The sequence below is a fragment of the Eretmochelys imbricata genome, chromosome 7 (assembly GCF_965152235.1).
Source record: "Eretmochelys imbricata isolate rEreImb1 chromosome 7, rEreImb1.hap1, whole genome shotgun sequence".
Classification (NCBI taxonomy): Eukaryota; Metazoa; Chordata; order Testudines; family Cheloniidae; genus Eretmochelys; species Eretmochelys imbricata.
In genome coordinates this window covers 102,698,386-102,717,834 of record NC_135578.1, presented here as the reverse complement: position 1 = coordinate 102,717,834, position 19,449 = coordinate 102,698,386, and the positions used below count along the sequence as shown (strand labels likewise).

General features: G+C 40.8%; 1 protein-coding gene across 1 annotated transcript in view; it reads left to right on the top strand.

Annotated features, from left to right (window-relative positions):
- DOCK1 (dedicator of cytokinesis 1) overlaps positions 1-19,449 on the top strand; it is a 549,703-nt gene that overhangs the window by 52,531 nt on the left and 477,723 nt on the right. Inside the window, exons 3-6 of the mRNA XM_077822901.1 lie at positions 3,429-3,469; positions 6,062-6,117; positions 7,747-7,843; positions 15,261-15,409. Of these exons, the coding sequence (XP_077679027.1) occupies positions 3,429-3,469; positions 6,062-6,117; positions 7,747-7,843; positions 15,261-15,409 (343 nt within the window). The remainder of the gene's footprint in view (positions 1-3,428; positions 3,470-6,061; positions 6,118-7,746; positions 7,844-15,260; positions 15,410-19,449) is intronic.

The window sequence follows — 19,449 nt, the reverse complement described above, 5'->3', positions numbered from 1 at the left end:
CCCTTCGTTTTCAGTTTAAACCAGTTTTCTCCCATTTTCATTCTACTTTTGTATCATTCAAATATATAAAAATTATTTTGTTTTATTAGGAAAATACAATACGTTGCATGAGATCTATGTATTACGATAATACATTAGTCTGTATGTATATGCAAAGCTGACTGTTGAAGTAAGGCTACGTATTAGTCTGGAATATACGTGCAATAAACTAGCAGGCACAATGGCAAGCTCTGATGTGCATGTGCATCTGAACATACTGATGAATTTCATGCTCACCATGTACACATTTCAAGCTGTTAGCAGATAACTGTTTAAAGATCTGACACACTAAAATCGGAAGAAAACAAAAATATGTATCCGAATATGTTTCAGAACACAAGGAAGTATTCAAAAGTTAAGAAAAAAAAAAAACAGGAGAAAAGGATGAAGTTGAGTATATGCGCTGCAAACGGTGTGGTCCAATTATTAAATGTAAATATAGGCTAATAGTTCTAAGTCTACAACAATCAACTGTTTGTTCAAATGAAAAGTTTTACTTGGGGATTAGAGAGATATTGTTTTATTAAACTCAGAGGTGGCATTGTGTTTTAAGTTCTGTTTTAATTTTGAAGCAAACCCCATTGAATTCCATTCATGAAAGCATTAATCTACTGAATACTTTTTCCTCCTGTCCTTCTGTCCACCAAAGTAAACCCTGATATTTACCCAGAAAAAAATATTAATGGTTTTTTCCACCGATTTTCACCTATTTTTGTTGCTTTAGTAATAAACACAGATAAAATTCCAGGAAAAATTAAATAAAATAAAAACTGAAAACAAAGGGCTCCACAGATCAGTTACTCATCTACACTCTCCGCAACTGGGGGTGGGTACGTTGGTGGTTTTCTGCCACGTTCCCTTCCTCTCTCCACTTTAGTTCTGGTAACAGCTGGGACCCATTTTAGCCCTGGTGCAAGTTAGAACAGCATCAGGACTGTTCAAACTTGTCCCCACTTCAGCAGGCTCTAGGAGCTATTCCATTGGCTCAGACTTGTCAGAGCACAGCATGCTTCAGAATTGCCAGAGCACAGCCTGCTAGGAATGGGTTGCTAAGCCATCTCTGAATCACCGATGCATTCTTGCCCACACTTGGTGCTTTGACAATTCTCTGCCAATGGAAAGGGGATGGAGTGGGAAGCCAGGATCTGACCCAGAGTGTGTGTATATAACATAAATATAAAATCAATGTGATACCAGGAGTGTTGCTTCAATCTTTAATATTCTGGAGAAGCAAATATTTCCATAGTTGTTTGTATAAGCAAACATTTCATGTAATTCTTATTTGTATCATTACCATTGTGCAGAGGACCCCCTAGTCATGGACCAGAACCACATTGTGCTATGGGCTGTACAAATCATTTTAACAGTCACATACCAGAATTGAGTAGTCATGTCCTGGTCTCTTCCCCCAACACCTAGTAGCCTGCGGTCTAAGCCTGCTAGCCAGAGTGGAAAGATACTTATGGTACATCTCTGTATTATACTTTTCAATCTAATATATCCCATTTCTCTTCTCCCTTCTGCCCTCCCCCCTTCACAAACCCACCCCGTAGGGTTAGGAAATATTAGTAGACCCCAAATAGCTAGAGTGTGACACTTACTAGCCACAGACACTATGAGAGAGGGTAGTAGGAGGCAATACTTCAGTGAGAAGTCAACATCTTCTGCAAACTGGTGAGAAAGGGGAGGGCACTGAGTTTGCTTCTAGCATGCTGTTTCTTCATTCTAATTTCTGCCCCAGGCTAATATGTGTCTGAATTTTGAAGCTCCTCTGAATCTCTCTGCAAGGTAGAAAAAGTATTTCCTCATTTCTGTTCCTTCCCTTCATGCTCCCATGCAGAGCCTCCAGGCTCTTACATGAATGACTGGGGAGGGGGATTGACTGGTGGTGGTGGTCTGTTTCTCTACCCTTCTATCTTCCATGTGTTAAACTGTGGGGAAGGTAGGTTTAGAGGTGGAACAACTGTGCCTAGTACCTGCAGACAGGCTGCTGTGCAAGCATGAGCTCCCTGACTTATTGGAACAGTCCGTGAGGTAGATTTGTACCAAATCCAAAGAAAATCTTTTGCTGAACTCCACTGTCTTTATAAAACTGTGGAGAGCAGCACCATTTTACTCTGGGTTCTCTAAGGCAGTAGTGAGAGCGTGCGAGAGAACCAATATGGACACAAACTGAAATACAGAATAGTCATAAAGCAGGTTTGCAAGCCAGTTTGTACTGAATTGGGGATAGTGTGCACGAGAGATGCCTGCTGATCTGCCTGGCACAGCACCTTCTTTGGGAGTGAATGCCTGTATTGTGGGATTTTTTAATTAAACGGTCACAAAGAAACAGAATGGTCTCAGAAACAATAAAAGCTGTAATGCTGATTGCTTGCAGATGTGTAGTGAACTGGGGGCACAATAAATGAGAGATTACCTCCATATTTTCCTGGCATGCCACCTGCCTCTGTGAGTGTGAGACATGTCTTACTGGATTGGAATGATTGCACTACAATAGAATTGTCGGGGGGAAAAGCTGGAATGCTAGCTTCCTTGCTGGCTGGCATTGAACTAGGCCTTCAGGCCCCTTAACATTGAGAACTCTGGAGAACCAACATACATTTTACTTTTGAAAGGTAAAACACAAATCCCCCAAAGCATCGCCATTTAAATATCCATTCAGTCATTACAGAACTTGTCATCACAGGTTTTGTATTTTGCGTTGCTGTTGGACCTCTGAGCAGTTATTGTTAATATGCTGCTCTGTAGTTTCTGTCTTGCTGAGTCCATGGTTTAACTAACAGTAGGTGGGACTCTTCCTTCTGACACTCTACTGCACCAATGCCCCAGCAGGGTGCTCAAGGGGCACCCTTTGAATAATTTAACAAACACATGTAACCCTTTTTTCAGTTCATGCATAATTCATGCACTTTGATTTTTCTGATTGTTTGCTTGAAGTTGTTCAGATGCTTTATGAAAACACATTTCAGCCAGTAGTTTGTTCACAAAATATCTGCTTCATCTAGGTCTTCACCTATTTATTGTTAGTGGTGTGTGAATAGCATCCTAAATTGCATGCTGCTGTTCCCTGATGTGATGACAAAGGACTGATCTAAATGAAAGAATTAGCATTGGTTTGTTTAGCTAAATCAATTTTAAAGCAAACTAGTTAAACTAGTGCAAACTTCTAATGTTCGTGCAAAATGGCTTAGCTTGATTCCGGAAATACCAATTTAACCAAAACTGATTTAAGTAAAGATGAACATTAAGCTATCAGTTTTATGGAGATTTGAAATTCAGCTACAATGAGAAAATCTTTGTGGACAGAAAGAAAGCTAAGATATTATCCAACTGCAAAGGAGATTCTGTTGCAGTGTGTTAATAAACTTTTCATAACTTTATTCCAGGCTGGTACAGAGGTTACACATTAAGAAAAAAATCTAAAAAGGTAAGTGTTCTAGTCCCATAGTTACAATTTCATTTTCTCTTGTAACAAATATTTGTAAAGATTCATTTGTGTATTGGAACTTTGTTAAAAAGTCAACTAAGAACTTTTATAAAACTTAAAATCTAGTTGATCTGTTACGCTAATGTTAGCTTCATGTTCTGTTAAATACAGAATTACTCATAAAATGCAATTGCATCTTGCAAAGTGATAGCATTGTGATTTTCAGCCTTTGTCTGAGAAAGATGGAGTAATCTTGCTTTCTGCAATGCAATTTTGTCGTCTTGTTGACTTGAATTGAGCATAAAATGTCTGTTGACAGCAGATATTCCAAAACAAAAAAGGGAACAGCTGAACTATTGCCTATAATGTTGCATTTAAAAAAAAAATCGGTGGGGGGTTATTTTATAATAGTACTTAACCAGAATTAAAGATTTATAGTCTTGATTTTTGCCTTTTAAAATAAAAATGTTTAGAAATACATATTTGTATTCAGAAATGAACTTTGAGCTCCTTTCATTTGCATAGCCTTCTGCATGTCTAAAAGTAACCAAAGGAATTACATATTGAATTCTGTGGTAGGCCTCTCCGATTTCCTAACCTTTTGGTTTTCTATTCCTTTTTGTTGTTTTTCTTTTGGGGTATGTTAAATTATTTTGAAGTAAAACTTCAAGAATGTGTCTCACTAAATTCTAAGTAGTGGGTATTTGTGTTGACTGAAATTAATTCTAGGTGCTGCTGTATTAATCTGACTGCCGCTAAATATAGCAAGTCCAAAAAAACTTCTTTTGTTTTGAAAGATCTTACTGGTTTGAGAGAGATTTCCTATATTGAAAATGGGGAATTCCTGTAGAATCTTTTTATAATTGGGTGTAGGTGTGGGGGAGACTCACCTGTCCTAAATTAATGCTAGTGCATCTTGATGGATTGTATTTGTATTGCTCCCTATTGAAAAGCTCCTGAATGCTGACAGTGTTAATACCTGTGTATTCTTACTCTTTCTCATTCCATTTCCACCCCTCTGCTTTCTTAAGGATTGGAGCTAAGTAGAGAGAACTTCTTCCTTTTACAATACCCTGGTCTTTCTGCTTCCTTTCCTTTCTTGGCTTATGTCTAGATTTTGCAGCTGACCCTTTTCTTACTTGCACATCCCATCCTTGACCTCCTGATACTGTCTCTTCTCTGACCAGTGTCTCTTGGTTGTTCCTCTGGCACTTGGCATTTTCTCCTGCTTTCTGAGTCTGTTCCTCAACTATGTTATTCACTCCTTTCCTCCCATCCCTCTTGTGTATCTAATGTGTTTTGTATTCAAAGGATTGGGATGGAGGTTAAAAAGAAAGTTAACCACTCAAGGGCTGTAACTTGGCTCCCTCAGTTAAATTAACTTATGTGGGGGTTATGTTGAAGTGGCACCAACCTATGAAAAGTTAATGTTAATGTGTGCATGAATACAGAATTTTACAGCTTTTGCACAAAATTAGGTTCAGTTGTGCTTCTCTACCTTTGAGAGCTAGTCTAGGTGACTGGAAAATTTGCTGAGGTAAAATAAAATCTATCCATCTTTATTAGTGTTGGTACTGAGTAAGATCTGAAACATAGCTTAGATGTTTGTGTGTTTATAATCTCAAAATGTCTAATTTTTGGGTGTGAGTGTCAAGGCAAGATACTTGACCACTAGTTTTAAAAGCTGAGGTATGGGAAAGGTATCATCTTATCCTGGTTTAGGGGCATTTGTTAACTTTCAAATTAGATTTTAAAAGTTATGCCCTAATTCTAGGCTCTATAATTGGGGAGGGAGGCAACAACTCACTTTTAAAGTGTATTCGTTTCAGGCAAGCAGCCAGCTTCCAGCAGAAATCTTTTAAGAAATCCCTCATTGAAATGTGTATGCCTTGCGATGGTAGAATAGGTTGGGGGTGTGTGTCTGTGTGTGTGTGCGCATGCGTGCGTGTATGTGTGTGTTACTGTGTGGCCAAGTCAGGTAACCAAAGGTGGTAGTTCCTGTAACAGGGAGTCTGTTGCTGCAGACAGGGAAGACCAGGGTCAGGAGGACAGCAGGAGATACCTTTAGAGAGCAGGAGTAGAAACCTCTTCTGGGAGAGGCTTAAAAACAGGATAGGCAGCAGGGCCTGGGTTTGGGAAGGAACCATAAAGTCTGTGAGGGAAGAATTGAGTTGAACTGTTTCTGTTAATGAACCAGACCTAGAGAGGGGATGTGATTTAGCCCACGAGTCTACATGCATTCTTCTGGGAACTGAGTTGGGGAACCTGAGGCAGTAAATGCATGAGCAGAGGGGGAAGTGCATCTCCTTATAGGCCACTGTACTTTAACTAAGGAGCTACTCTGCTGTATAATGCAGTTTTATAAAGATAATATATAAAGTTATGGACATAATAACAGTTTTAAAATACACATGCAAAATCAAATTCAGATCTGAGACATTCATAAAATAGCCTTTCTATTTAATGCTATTGAATAGAATATGAAAAATTCTGTGCAGAACAGAGTGTGGCTATTTGTTAGATAATGAATCTGAATGTATGTCTGGTTACCTATATATATAAAAAACCTAACTCTCTTTCCCCCCCCCAAAGGGCATATTTCCTGCTTCCTATATTCAGCTTAAAGAAGCAATAGTTGAAGGAAAAGGGTGAGTTGAGACTTGAAGTTTAACAAAAATAAAATACTTATTTGTGGAAATATAATTTCTGTGCTTTTATGACGAGGCTAATACCTCATTTTCTATTGGCTAATGAAAGGATGTGCTGAACACTTCAAAATTGAGTCATAGATCTAAAGGCAAGAGGGAACCATTATGAGCAAATGTCTGACCTCCTGTGTACCACAGGCCATAGAATTTCATCCATTGATTACTGCATTGAGCATGATAGCTTTTAGTCTTGATTGAAACGCTCCAGATGATGGAGAGTTTATCACATTCCTTGATAAACTACTCCCCTGGTTAGTAATTACCCTGACTATTGAGCAGTTGAGTCGCATTTTCAGTTTCATTGTTTCTGACTTCAATTTCCTGCCATTGGATCTTATGCTTTGCTCTAGTAGGCTAAGGATGTCTCTAAGAGCAGATACATTCTCATTATGTTGGAACTTGTAGATGATGATGTTCAAGTCAGTTATTGACCTTTTCTTGAATAAGCTAAGTAAACTTAGCTCTTCGTGGTAAGGTATCTGTCGTTTGTTGTCTTGCTGAGAAGCATTTCTGCAAAAGATTATCCCAGTGCCAAGTGTTGTTGTGTTATGTATATTCCACTGTCCTGAGTTTACTTGCCTGCAGACGTTTTGAGCTGTTATATGAAAGCAATTTATACTAATGAAACAGTGCTACCTTGATGTGTATGAATTTGAACTCTGTTATCCATTTACTATACATGTGTATTAAAAGTCATAATACTGTTACAGAAGATCATTTAAAAAAGATATTTGTGAAACAAAAATAATGTTGAATGGAATTGACAAATGACTAGCCAGATATGAACGTTGGTGCAAAGAATTAAAATATTTCCTCCTTTTTGCCTGATCTTTTTTTAATCCTCTTAAATATGTAAATGCTAAAACTACTTACTAATCATATGATTACTGCATAATGGCATCTTCCTGGCTGATTACAAAACTGCCTCTACGTGCTGCACTTTTGACATGCTAAAAGAGCTAACTATTGTTCCATACTCAGGTGATGCACTATTTTAAAATAGTCATCTAGAGACACCAATGGTGAAGACCTACAAAACAGGTTTTTCCTGTGTAAAAACGGTATTTTGCTAAAGGATCAATCATAATGGCATGATGTCATACATGCCACATAACTGGCTTTCCCCCAATCGGTTCCTACAAAATTAGCACATTAGTACTTTACAAAAGAAGTAAATAGTGTGATACACATGAAATGTTAATATTTATGGAAATAATACTTAACTCTCACATAGTGCTTTTCATCAGTAGATCAGTATTGTTATCCCCATTTTTTAGATGGGGAAACTGATGGACAGAAGTGAAATGAGATTTGTGCAAGGTCACACATCAGGCCAGTGGCAGAGTCAAGAATGGAACCCCAGTCTCCTGAATCCCAGTGCTCTGTGCAATAGGCCACATTTCTTCTGGCATATAGATATACTATATAACTTGTAATATGTTTATATTTTCTTTTGAATCCTGTTGTTATGGAATTGGATTTAAAACTTAGCAATACCAATCGCTTCTACAAATTGAACTATATTAACCATTTTACTATTCTACCAAAAATTGTTTTTGCAAACTTTAGACAGCATGAAACAGTCATACCCAGTGAGCTCCCACTGATTCAGGAAGTTACCACAACACTACGAGAGTGGTCCATAATATGGCGGCAGCTATATGTGGTAAGTAAAGTGCGCTAATTTTTTCCCTCTGTTTACAGTATTCTGGGCTTTATGAGTTGGGTGGAAAGAAGGAGAAAAGACGACATATTTAAAAAATTAGGAATAGTAGAATGTAAGATATAGAGAGTCTATTTAACCAAGAAAAACAACAAGGAGTCCGGTGGCACCTTAAAGACTAACAGATTTATTTGGGCATAAGCTTTCGTGGGTAAAAAACCACTTCTTCAGATGCACTATTTAACCAAGGTCACTCTTTCCTTACTCTTACTCTCCCAAAGTAGCTCTGAAACTCATTTTGCAATGCTATTTTGGAGCTTCTGTGGCAAGGCAACCTGACATACCTTTCCATACCGTGCCATGCTCTGAAAACTGTGGGTATGATATGCAGGATCAGGGACTTGGAGAGCAGGTCTTGGTATAGCAGTATCTTATGTTCTTACGAGCCCATGGCATGTGCTAAGAGCTGAGGAATGATGCAACATGATTTAGTAACATGCCTGCCTGTGATTTCAGTCACCGCACCAAGAGGTAGTGACGTGAGCATGTCACCCTGGAGGGCTGGCTTTTTATCTGTTGTAGATTTTTGTAGACCAGATCAGATTTTTTTTAAAGTCAAAGAAATTTTTGGGCCTACGAAACTTTTCATTGATATTCTGTGCCAATTAACATCAACTCAGGTATTATTATTATTATTATTATTATGTACAGATGAGTAGTGTTTACTGACTAGATCTTCATCCAGATTAGGCTCTTATTTAAAGTTTGCAGATGAATCAGGGCTAGGGTTTGATTTAGGATTTGATCATACCAAAGTCTCCAAACTTCATCTCATGAGACTTCAAATGAAATTTCAGCTATGTCCAAAAAGGAATCAGAAAATAGTCTCCATTCTGGGTTGGGATCTGACTCGGACCCTGTAAAATAGGGACAGATTTGGAATCAGGGATTCAAATTTGAAATCTCTTTTTCCTAAATTTAAAAATCGTTTGGATTTGGGTTCCAGTTTTGGCCCAGATAGCTTTGGAACAGTGGGGGTAATATAATATGACATATTTTGAAACTTAACACCATAGCTACCTCATCCTGGACAGTATTACTATGACACTGGAATAATGGAAAGGAACTGTGCTGTTATCTATTGGTGCCATAGTTAGATATCTCATAATGGATGTTTCAAGGCTAAATCATTGTTAAATTATTTGCAATCTTCAGACTGAAGGGACTATAGAACTATAAAGTAGTACAGGATCTAGCTGTTCGTTACATACATGTTGTGTGATCAGGTAATGAAAGATCCCTATTGCAATATTTATCTTTAAGGCAGAGAGATTCAAGGTTATGAGAAATTCAGAAAACTGAGATTAACTTTTGTGGGGGTTAAAATATCCTTAAAATTAATCAATATACGCCTTTTTGGCATATAAAGTATTAATCGACAAATTACATTGCTTTGTTTGGTTAGCACAAATTTTAAATTCTCAGTCCAGATTATTTTCATATGCATAAATTCTGAGTGAAAAGTTAGTACTCATTAATTAAACCAATATGGTAATATCTGTCTGACACGTACAGAACTTCTTAAAATTCAACAGCTGTGTTCTATGCATGCTTGTTTTTGATTACACAGAAGCATTTCACAAATGTACAGCAATAAGCATTAATTGTCTGTCAGATTAACTGAAAAACTACAAGCTTGGAAAAAGGAAAGGAATACTTGTGGCACCTTAGAGACTAACCAATTTATTTGAGCATAAGCTTTCGTGAGCTACAGCTCACTTCATCGGATGCATACTGTGGAAAATACAGAAGATGTTTTTATACGCACAAACCATGAAAAAATGGGTGTTTATCACAACAAAAGGTTTTCTCTCCCCCCACCCCACTCTCCTGCTGGTAATAGCTTCTGTAAAATGATCATTCTCCTTACAATGTGTATGGTAATCAAGGTGGGCCATTTCCAGCACAAATCCAGGTTTTCTCCCTCCCCCCCCGCCCTCCACAAACCCACTCTTCTGTTGGTAATAGCTTATCCAAAGCGATCGCTCTCCTTACAATGTGCACGATAACCAAGGTGGGCCACTTCCAGCACAAATCCAGGGTTTAACAAGAACGTCTGAGGAAGGGGGGGGGGAGGAAAAAACAAGGGGAAATAGGTTACCTTGCATAATGACTTAGCCACTCCCAGTCTCTATTCAAGCCTAAGTTAATTGTATCCAATTTGCAAATGAATTCCAATTCAGCAGTCTCTCGCTGGAGTCTGGTTTTGAAGTTTTTCTGTTGTAGTATCGCAACTTTCATGTCTGTAATCGCGTGACCAGAGAGATTGAAGTGTTCTCCGACGGTTTATGAATGTTATAATTCTTGACATCTGATTTGTGTCCATTTATTCTTTTACGCAGAGACTGTCCAGTTTGACCAATGTACATGGCAGAGGGGCATTGCTGGCACATGATGGCATATATCACATTGGTAGATGTGCAGGTGAACGAGCCTCTGATAGTGTGGCTGATGTTATTAGGCCCTGTGATGGTGTCCCCTGAATAGATATGTGGGCACAGTTGGCAACGGGCTTTGTTGCAAGGATAGGTTCCTGGATTAGTGGTTCTGTTGTGTGGTATGTGGTTGCTGGTGAGTATTTGCTTCAGGTTGGGGAGCTGTCTGTAGGCAAGGACTGGCCTGTCTCCCAAGATTTGTGAGAGTGTTGGGTCATCCTTCAGGATAGGTTGTAGATCCTTGATAATGCGTTGGAGGGGTTTTAGTTGGGGGCTGAAGGTGACGGCTAGTGGCATTCTGTTATTTTCTTTGTTAGGCCTGTCCTGTAGTAGTTGACTTCTGGAAACTCTTCTGGCTCTATCAATCTGTTTCTTCACTTCTGCAGGTGGGTATTGTAGTTGTAAGAAAGCTTGATAGAGATCTTGTAGGTGTTTGTCTCTGTGTGAGGGGTTGGAGCAAATGCGGTTGTATCGCAGAGCTTGGCTGTAGATAATGGATCGTGTGATGTGGTCAGGGTGAAAGCTGAAGGCATGTAGCTAGGAATAGCAGTCAATAGGTTTCCGGTATAGGGTGGTGTTTATGTGACCATTGTTTATTAGCACTGTAGTGTCCAGGAAGTGGATCTCTTGTGTGGACTGGACCAGGCTGAGGTTGATGGTGGGATGGAAATTGTTGAAATCATGATGGAATTCCTCAAGGGCTTGTTTTCCATGGGTCCAGATGATGAAGATGTCATCAATATAGCGCAAGTAGAGTAGGGGCGTTAGGGGACGAGAGCTGAGGAAGCGTTGTTCTAAGTCAGTCATAAAAATGTTGGCATACTGTGGGGCCATGCGGGTACCCATAGCAGTGCCACTGATTTGAAGGTATACATTGTCCCCAAATGTAAAATAGTTATGGGTAAGGACAAAGTCACAAAGTTCAGCCACCAGGTTAGCCGTGACATTATCGGGGATAGTGTTCTTGACGGCTTGTAGTCCATCTTTGTGTGGAATGTTGGTGTAGAGGGCTTCTACATCCATAGTGGCCAGGATGGTGTTATCAGGAAGATCACTGTTGGATTGTAGTTTCCTCAAGAAGTCAGTGGTGTCTCGAAGGTAGCTTGGAGTTAGTTATGAATATTTTGTGATGATCTGGGCAGTTTCAGATAGTCTGTTTCTGTTTAAATACAGTGATTTTAAAAAATTATGGCTGAAATGCAAATAGTATTATTGTAGTCTAATACCACATTAGAGGAGATGCAGCATCCCGGTGCTCTTAGTTTGACGAATGTAAGATTAGCAAACCCATCTTCTTTAAAGAAAATGGGGAATTTCCACTTCAAAGTATGTTCTGTGCTATTTGATGCAAATTTTCTAGATGTCACGAACAGCTGTATGAAATGTATATTATGTGATTTCTGTTTTTATGGCAAAAGTAAAGTGAATATCCTCCAAAAATAAGATTTTGAGAACGTAACTTGGGAAAAGTGAAGATAACAAGGAAATAAATTACTACTTGAGTGTGGTACTGAGCATGTCTCACATAAAGGGACACTTAAAAGAAGCTAGAAACTTTGACTGTTACAGGGTCTGATGCAAAATCCACTGCAGTCAATGGAAATGTTCTGACACACTTCTATGGGCTTTGGATGAGGCCCACAAAGGAGAAGGAAGGAGAGACAAAATGAATTATGTTGGAAGTGAATCAGAGGATGAGATGTAATATGGTACAGTTGAGGCGAGAGAGAGAATATCAGATGCAAATGAATATAAAGTAGAAATTTGACTACTAATTTAATTGACTACTAATTTAATACTAGAGCAGTAATGCTTTTCTGGTGCAAGAGAAGGATGTGTGGGGCAGGACCTAGAAGGGACAAAATATGAAAGGGGCAGAATTGGGAAGAATAACTAGGAAGAACAGAATGAGAAATGACCCTGGCTGTCGGGGAGAATGGTTTCTCTGGTTGCCTGCTGTACACTATCCTCCTCATCTTCCTTGTCCCCCAAATCCTCATCCCTGTTGCATGAGACTCCTCGCTTGCAGGTGTCCATGGACAGGGGTGGGGTAGTGGTTGGGGCCCCCCCTAGAACTGTATGCAGCTCATCATAGAAGCTGCATGTCTGGGGCTCTGACCCGGAGTGGCCGTTTGCCTCTTTGTTTTTTTGGTCGGCTTGCCTGAGCTCCTTAATTTTCATGCGGCACTGCTGCGGGTCCCTGTTGTAGCCTCTGTCCATCATGCCCTTGGAGATTTTTGCAAATATTTTAGCATTTCGTGTTTTGGAACGGAGTTCTCATAGCACGGATTCGTCTCCCCATACAGCGATCAGATCCAGTACCTCCCATTCAATCCATGCTGGAGCTCTTTTGCGATTCTGGGACTGCATGGTCACCTGTGCTGATGAGCTCACCACGCTGTTCCAAACAGGAAATGAAATTCAAAAGTTCCCGGTGCTTTTCCTGTGTATCTGGCTAGTGCATCTGAGTTGAAAGTGCTGTCCAGAGCGGTCACAATGGAGTACTCTGGGATAGCTCCCAGTGGCCAGTGCCGTTGAATTGCGTCCACACTAACCCAAATTCGACCTGGCGATGTCAATTTCTGCGGTGATCTTGTCGGGGAGGAGTACAGAAGTCGATTTTAAGAGCCCTTTAAGTTGACAAAAATGGCTTCGTCATGTGGACGGGTGCAGGGTTAAATTGATCTAACGCTGCTAAATTAGACCTAAACTCGTAGTGTAGACCAGGGCTTAGTTATCCCTGCTAGTCCTTGTGGGACTGATAAATAGCATTGAGCCTGATCATGGCCTGCATGGGAGACCTCAGTGAAATATCATGACTGCAGGAAGATGTTGGCAATTCCCTTTTGGATCAGTACTGAATCGGTGGCCTAGCATGTACTGCATGACATTATGATGTTGGAAGTGCTATCTTTCTGATCAGATATAACTGAGGTTCTGACTAGGGTTGTCACCCCCTGAGGTACCAAAAAACCAAGACATCCAGGATGAGCCTGAGTGCAAAAAACTAAAATTGGACAGCTGGCAGTGTGTACTAAACGCCCTTACAGATTTCCCAGGACAGCTGTATCAAGAAAGGACAATCCTGGGAAAACCTGGGCAGGTGGCGACCCTAGATCTGACTACTTCTCATTTCTTTAAATATATCACAGTCTCTTTTTTAAGAATAGGGAGATTAACCCTGGTTTGCTGCCAAATGCCAACTGAGGTAAGTAATCTGTCTGCTTAATAGCCATTGTAGTTTCTCTGCTGGATATAACTAGGGCCCTACCAATTTCACGGCCATGAAAAATGTGTCACGGACTGTGAAATCTTGTCGGTCCCTCCCCCCCGCCCCAATAGAATCTGGTCTTTTGTGTGCTTTTACTCTATAGTATACAGATTTCACAGGGGAGACCAAAGTTTCTCAAATTGGGGGTCCTGACGCAAAAAGGAGTTGCAGGGGGGTTGCAAGGTTATTTTAGGGGGGGTCGCGGTACTGCCGCCCTTAGTTCTGTGCTGCCTTCAGAGGTGGGTGGCTGGAGAGCAGCAGCTGTTGGCCGGGCGCCCAGCTCTGAAGGCGGCGCCCAGCCAGCAGCAGCGCAGAAGTAAGGGTGACAATACCATACCATGCCACCCTTACTTCTGCGCTGCTGCCTTCAGAGCTGGGTGGCCGGAGAGCGGCAGCTGCTGACTGAGGGCCCAGCTCCGCAGGCAGCAGTGCGGAAGTAAGGGTGACAATACCGTACCAGGCCATCCTTACTTCTGCGCTGCTGCTGGTGGCGGCTCTGCCTTCAAAGCTGGGCTCCCGGCCAGCAGCCGCCGCTCTCCAGCTGCCAGCTCTGAAGGCAGCACCACCGCCAGCAGCAGCGCAGAAGTAAGGGTAACAGTACTGCAACCCCCCCACGCCCTTGGAAAAACCCTGCGACAGCCGCCCCCCCCTCCCCAAGTCCTTTTTGAGTCACGACCCCTACAATTGCAACACCATGAAATTTCAGATTTAAATAGATGACATCATGAAATTTATGATTTTTAAAATCCTGTGACTGTGGAAATTGACTGAAATGGGCCATAAATTTGGTAGGGCCCTAGATATAACATTCACTTGCTGCCCTAAACTGTTGTGTAAGCATTGCTGTGCACTGTTAAGCAACCACTGCATCTCACTCCAGAGGTGGCCCTGTTTCATGGTTGCTAAAGTTTAATCCAGTGTGTATTTATAAAAATACTATCAGAGAAATTATTTCTTCCGTCTCAAATATGGAATTCCATCTCCCTGTCCCCTGCTTTCTACCTTACTTTCCCTCCTCCAAAATATTCTACTGCTCTGATGTGCTAGAGAGCCTGTATTCAATTCGGAGCTAAACAGGTTAAGATCTGATCTCTTGCAACCCCAGAGCTCTGTAAACAGGTATTCAGTATCATCGTAGATCCAGAAACACCTCTTCTTTTAAAGGCAGAACAAGTCCATCACCTCCACCCCAGTAAATTATACAGTATTACATTAGTCTTTAAAGCCAAGGTGTTCTTTCCCATATTATTCCTATAATGTTCCTGCTGTCTGTCTGTCCTTCTGAATTCTGTGTAATGCCTGGTCCGTGGAAAGATACCATATAAACAAAAAAGATGCCTTAATCCTGAATCATTCACTGTATTGAGTAAATCATGGTCAATGTTTTAAAGGGACTTAGGTTCCTAAATCAGTATTTAATAGGAGACAAGACTTTCAAAAGTGCTGAGAACCCAACAGTTGCCATTGAGAGGACAGCTACATGCTCAGCACTATTGGAAACCAGGCCTCTAATTTTGGAGCCTAGCTTTAGACACCTAGTTTTGAATCTCATGGCCCATATTTTTAATATGTCATATAAAAACTCTAAAATGTGCTTAGTTATTTACCTTTTTAGAATAACATTTACAGTCTTGTTTATTTTATTTTCAAACAGCAAGATAACAGAGATATGTTCCACAGTGTACGACATATGATATATGATCTTATTGAATGGAGATCACAGATACTTTCTGGAACTCTACCCCAAGATGAGCTCAAGGAAATGAAAAAGAAAGTGACTGCCAAAATAGATTATGGAAACAGGTTTGTGATGACTACTTCATAGGGTGTGCTTCTTGAGAGAGTGGGGGGAATCAGCCTTGTCGTATTATATAGCAGTTCGAAGGCACCGGATATACATGAAGAAAGTATTTCTGTAAGGAGTAGTACTTGTAGTTTAAGTAGCAATCTTTTTAGAGTACGGCAAAGTGGGAAAAATTGCAATATAAAAGCATTTTTGATACAGTACAAATTATAATTTGTGTACTAGACTCCTTCTGTTAAACTGTCACTCATAAACTTTGTGACACTATCAGTTTGATGTCAGATTAAAGCTATGATTTTTCTGAGGTCAGATGAAAGATATAAATTGTTCCTGTCTTTCAAAACCCTTTGCCAATTCACATAAACGGTAGCTGCCTCTCTAGCACCATCAGCTGTTTGCACTCTGAACTTGTTAATGCTCTCCTGCAGTGCTAGAGGATTTGTCTGGGAAACGTGGGGTATCTCATTGTGCTGCTGCTTGTGTAGTATCTAGCTTGTATTAATGGTTATACTGTTGATTAGATTTCATAAGCATTTATATTCATCCGGAAGACGAGGATAAAAACCAGGAATGGCACCTAACCAATGACAAATGTTACAATGGGGCATGCATCAGATATGTCAGCAACTTAGATGAGGTGACTTTTGATTTAAGGCTAAGCCTTCTGAAAACTATTCGGATGGAGGGAATGTTGTGTTTGAAAATTGAACTGGTTAATGGTAGATTAAATCATTCCATGGTAAGGAGGAATGCCGTACTATTCAGTTGTGACATTATTTTTTAATTGAAAGCGAGGAATCTTACCTTGCTTATACACAAAATTGGAATCTGGTCAAAGTAGCAGTCTGAATAATGAGAAGGTGGGGTAATATAAGGTTATTGAACTCCTGGGGATGGAAGATTGATCAGCCAAACTTTCTTTAAGTGCCACTGTAGTATGATTAGCTCATGAGGATTCATCAGTTTGTGCTTTGCTACTTAAATACTGCAGGTTTTTCAGTTCTTGTGCCCATGTACTTTATCAGCAAAATTAGTGATAAAAAAAATCGCTAACTCCATTCAGTAAGTAATTTAGCATTTATAATCCAAGATATGGTCTGTTGTACCCCAGTAGACAGTTAACCAGATGTTGTTGATATTATTTGTTTGGCTACTGTATTTTACCATCTGGCTAAGGAGTTGGTTAAAGTTACTCTGAATAACGTCCAGATGCTCAGTGTTCAACACAATAGAACATCTTGTACTGTGTCTTTTATTCATAATGTTCTGATGGACTAATTAAGTGATTAAAACATTCCCTGTAGAATAGGGGAGAGAATTGAATTTGAACTTTTGAGTAAATATGCACATTTTAAAGGGTGCAGTATTTTTTTAGTGCAGCCATATATCGTGTTTTGCGTAAAATGAAATAAAATGACAATTTTTAATATCCAGACATAAGAAATATTCATTATGCATTAAATATATACTGTCTGGATTTCATGTATGTGCTTGCTTTTCCCATTGTTTACTGAAAGTAATTGGTTTTTACATAAATAAAGGCAGGATACTAATTTTATTGTGCTGCAATAATCAAAAACGTAATCATTGTGGATTTATGGACTTTTGTTTTTTAAATGGGTACATATGAGATTATGAGACTGGATCAGTTTATTGTGTGTCAATGACAGGTGTCTTTTTGGGGTTGAAAAGCTGATTGTAAACAAAATGAAACACTTGGGAACAACTCCTTAGTCATCAACATGTTTTTACAAATGTCTCCTGTAAGTTAAAGAGAAATGAAAAGATAAAATCAACATAGTTTCTGCTCCTGTTCATTTGACAATCTGCGCCAGTGGGTTTCCACTCTGTTGTTCATAGTTGCAAGGTGGAATGATCAGTCACTGAGTATTAGATTATTTTCCCCCCCGTGCCTGTCTACATTCTTCTAGACACAGGATGGCTCCTGTGCTTTTCTTAGCTCCAGGCAGATGCATTTGGCTTCTCACAGAGTGGACAACTGGCTGGATGGGTGTGCCGGATATCTCCAGTGGCAGGCCCCTGTAGCCACAGTTGTTGTAAATCCTCTCGTTCTGCTTCCCAACCTAGGTTAGGAGTGTCTCTGCCTTCTCACGACAGGCAGGAGGGGGTGTCATGTCCACACCTGTGGTAGCAGTGGCAGATGAGGATGCCGTGCCTGCTCTTTATCTCAGGCTTCAGTCGGAGAGTCCAGCTCCTCACCAGGTAGCCCTCCGTAGGAGCTGAAGCTAGTCAATGTATATTGCAAGGTTTCCTGAACTGTCCTCTGGCAATCCCACTCTCTTTAGCACTCATGTTCCACTCCAGAGCAAACAGTATTTCAAAGAGCCCACTGTCACAGATCCAGTTGGGCACCCTCTTGCAGAGGGAATCCAAGCCTCTGTGTCCCTGGATGGCTTAAGCCCCTCAAGGCTGAACGGAATCTGGCCACCCCTCTAATCTCTGGGTCCCTTGGCACACGCTGTGGGTGTAGACCTCCTGTCTGCACCTCATCCTGAGAGCTGGAAACTGCTGTCCAGCTGCCTAGCCCCTCTGGGCTCAATGCTGACCCTTCAGACTCCCTCATACTTAAACACATCTTCTCCCAGAACTGCACCCCAAAGGTGTGAACTTTCTGGTTTGCAGTAGAATTCTCTCCCGGGGCATGCAGTAGTTGTAAAGCATTTTAAACACAGGAGAGGTACAGATCTAACACATTTGCCCTTTTTGTCATCTGCACAAACTTTCCCCCAGCACTGTGCTATTGTGCATGCTTCGAGGACAGATGCAGCCTTTGGTGCAGCTGTTCTTTGATCTGTACTAGATCGGTCATCCTGGCACCCACCCCCAGAAGTTTGTATGCTGCTTGGAACTCATCTACAGTGAAGGACCCATAGAGACAACTACTCTAACAAGGAGCGATTACTTACCTGTACAGTAACTGCAGTTCTTTGAGATTTTCTGTTCCTATTAATGCCCTACTACCTGCCCTTCTTCCCCTCTACTTTGAAGTCCTTGCCTTGGCTGGATTGCCTAGTTGAGAAGGTACCGGAGCGGCGACTGGTCCACCCTAACCTATATGCCCTTGAATCAGAACATAAGAATGTATAAGGCACAGATGCAGATCTTGCAGACACTGCAACCAAAAATCTCGGGTCAAAAGCCTGAGGGTTTGCACACATCTGAAGTGTAGCACACATAGGGCTAAAACATCTCAAAGAACTCCAGTTACTGTATGGGTAAGTAACCCCTCCTTCCCTTGGGAACCCTTCTGGGCTCAGGAAAGCAGGGAGGGCTTCCTGCATTATGCAGCCTCTGAATGCTAAGTTGCTGGAGACACAGCTGGAGACAAGAGACTCTGACCCATCAGCTCTTCACTATTGATAACTTTCAGCCCCTTCTGTCAGGTGACATCCAGCTCCGCCTTCTCAGTTGACCAGAAAAGCCTGCCAGGTGACTTTGTCATCGTGAGGACCTGTCCCCTGCTAAACCTGTTCTGCTGGTTGGGAGCCCACCTTTTGTAAAGAGCTGTTCTCCTTCACTGGAAGAGCAGTTAACTGTGAGAACTCTTTTGTTATTCTTTTGCCCCAAACCTTTGGAATTTTGGCCCTACATAGAGGCAAACAGACAGCAGAGAAGGCAAAAGGATGCACGTTCAAAATTGGGTTTGCAGCCTAGTAAAGACACAGAATTTGTAATCTAACTTTGTTCATGACTTCTACAGACAGATTCCCAAATCATCACATCCTCTGCCCCAGCTTTTCTGAGCAGCAGACCAATAAACTTTAGCACTCCAATCCTTTCTCCTAACGTAGGGACAGATGATCGTTCTGTACAAAGACCCTGGAACACCACAGCACTTGGCACTCCCTCCCTCCTTCAACTCAAGGCAAATCATTGAAGAGTTTCTTGCACTGAGACTGGAGGATGCTCAACTTCTTAACAGTCCCGTGTTTCCTCCTCTCATGGGAATGATACTCTCAGGCCATTAATTTAAGGTCCTCACATGGTAGTGTTTTATTTCAGGTAATCTGGAACATTA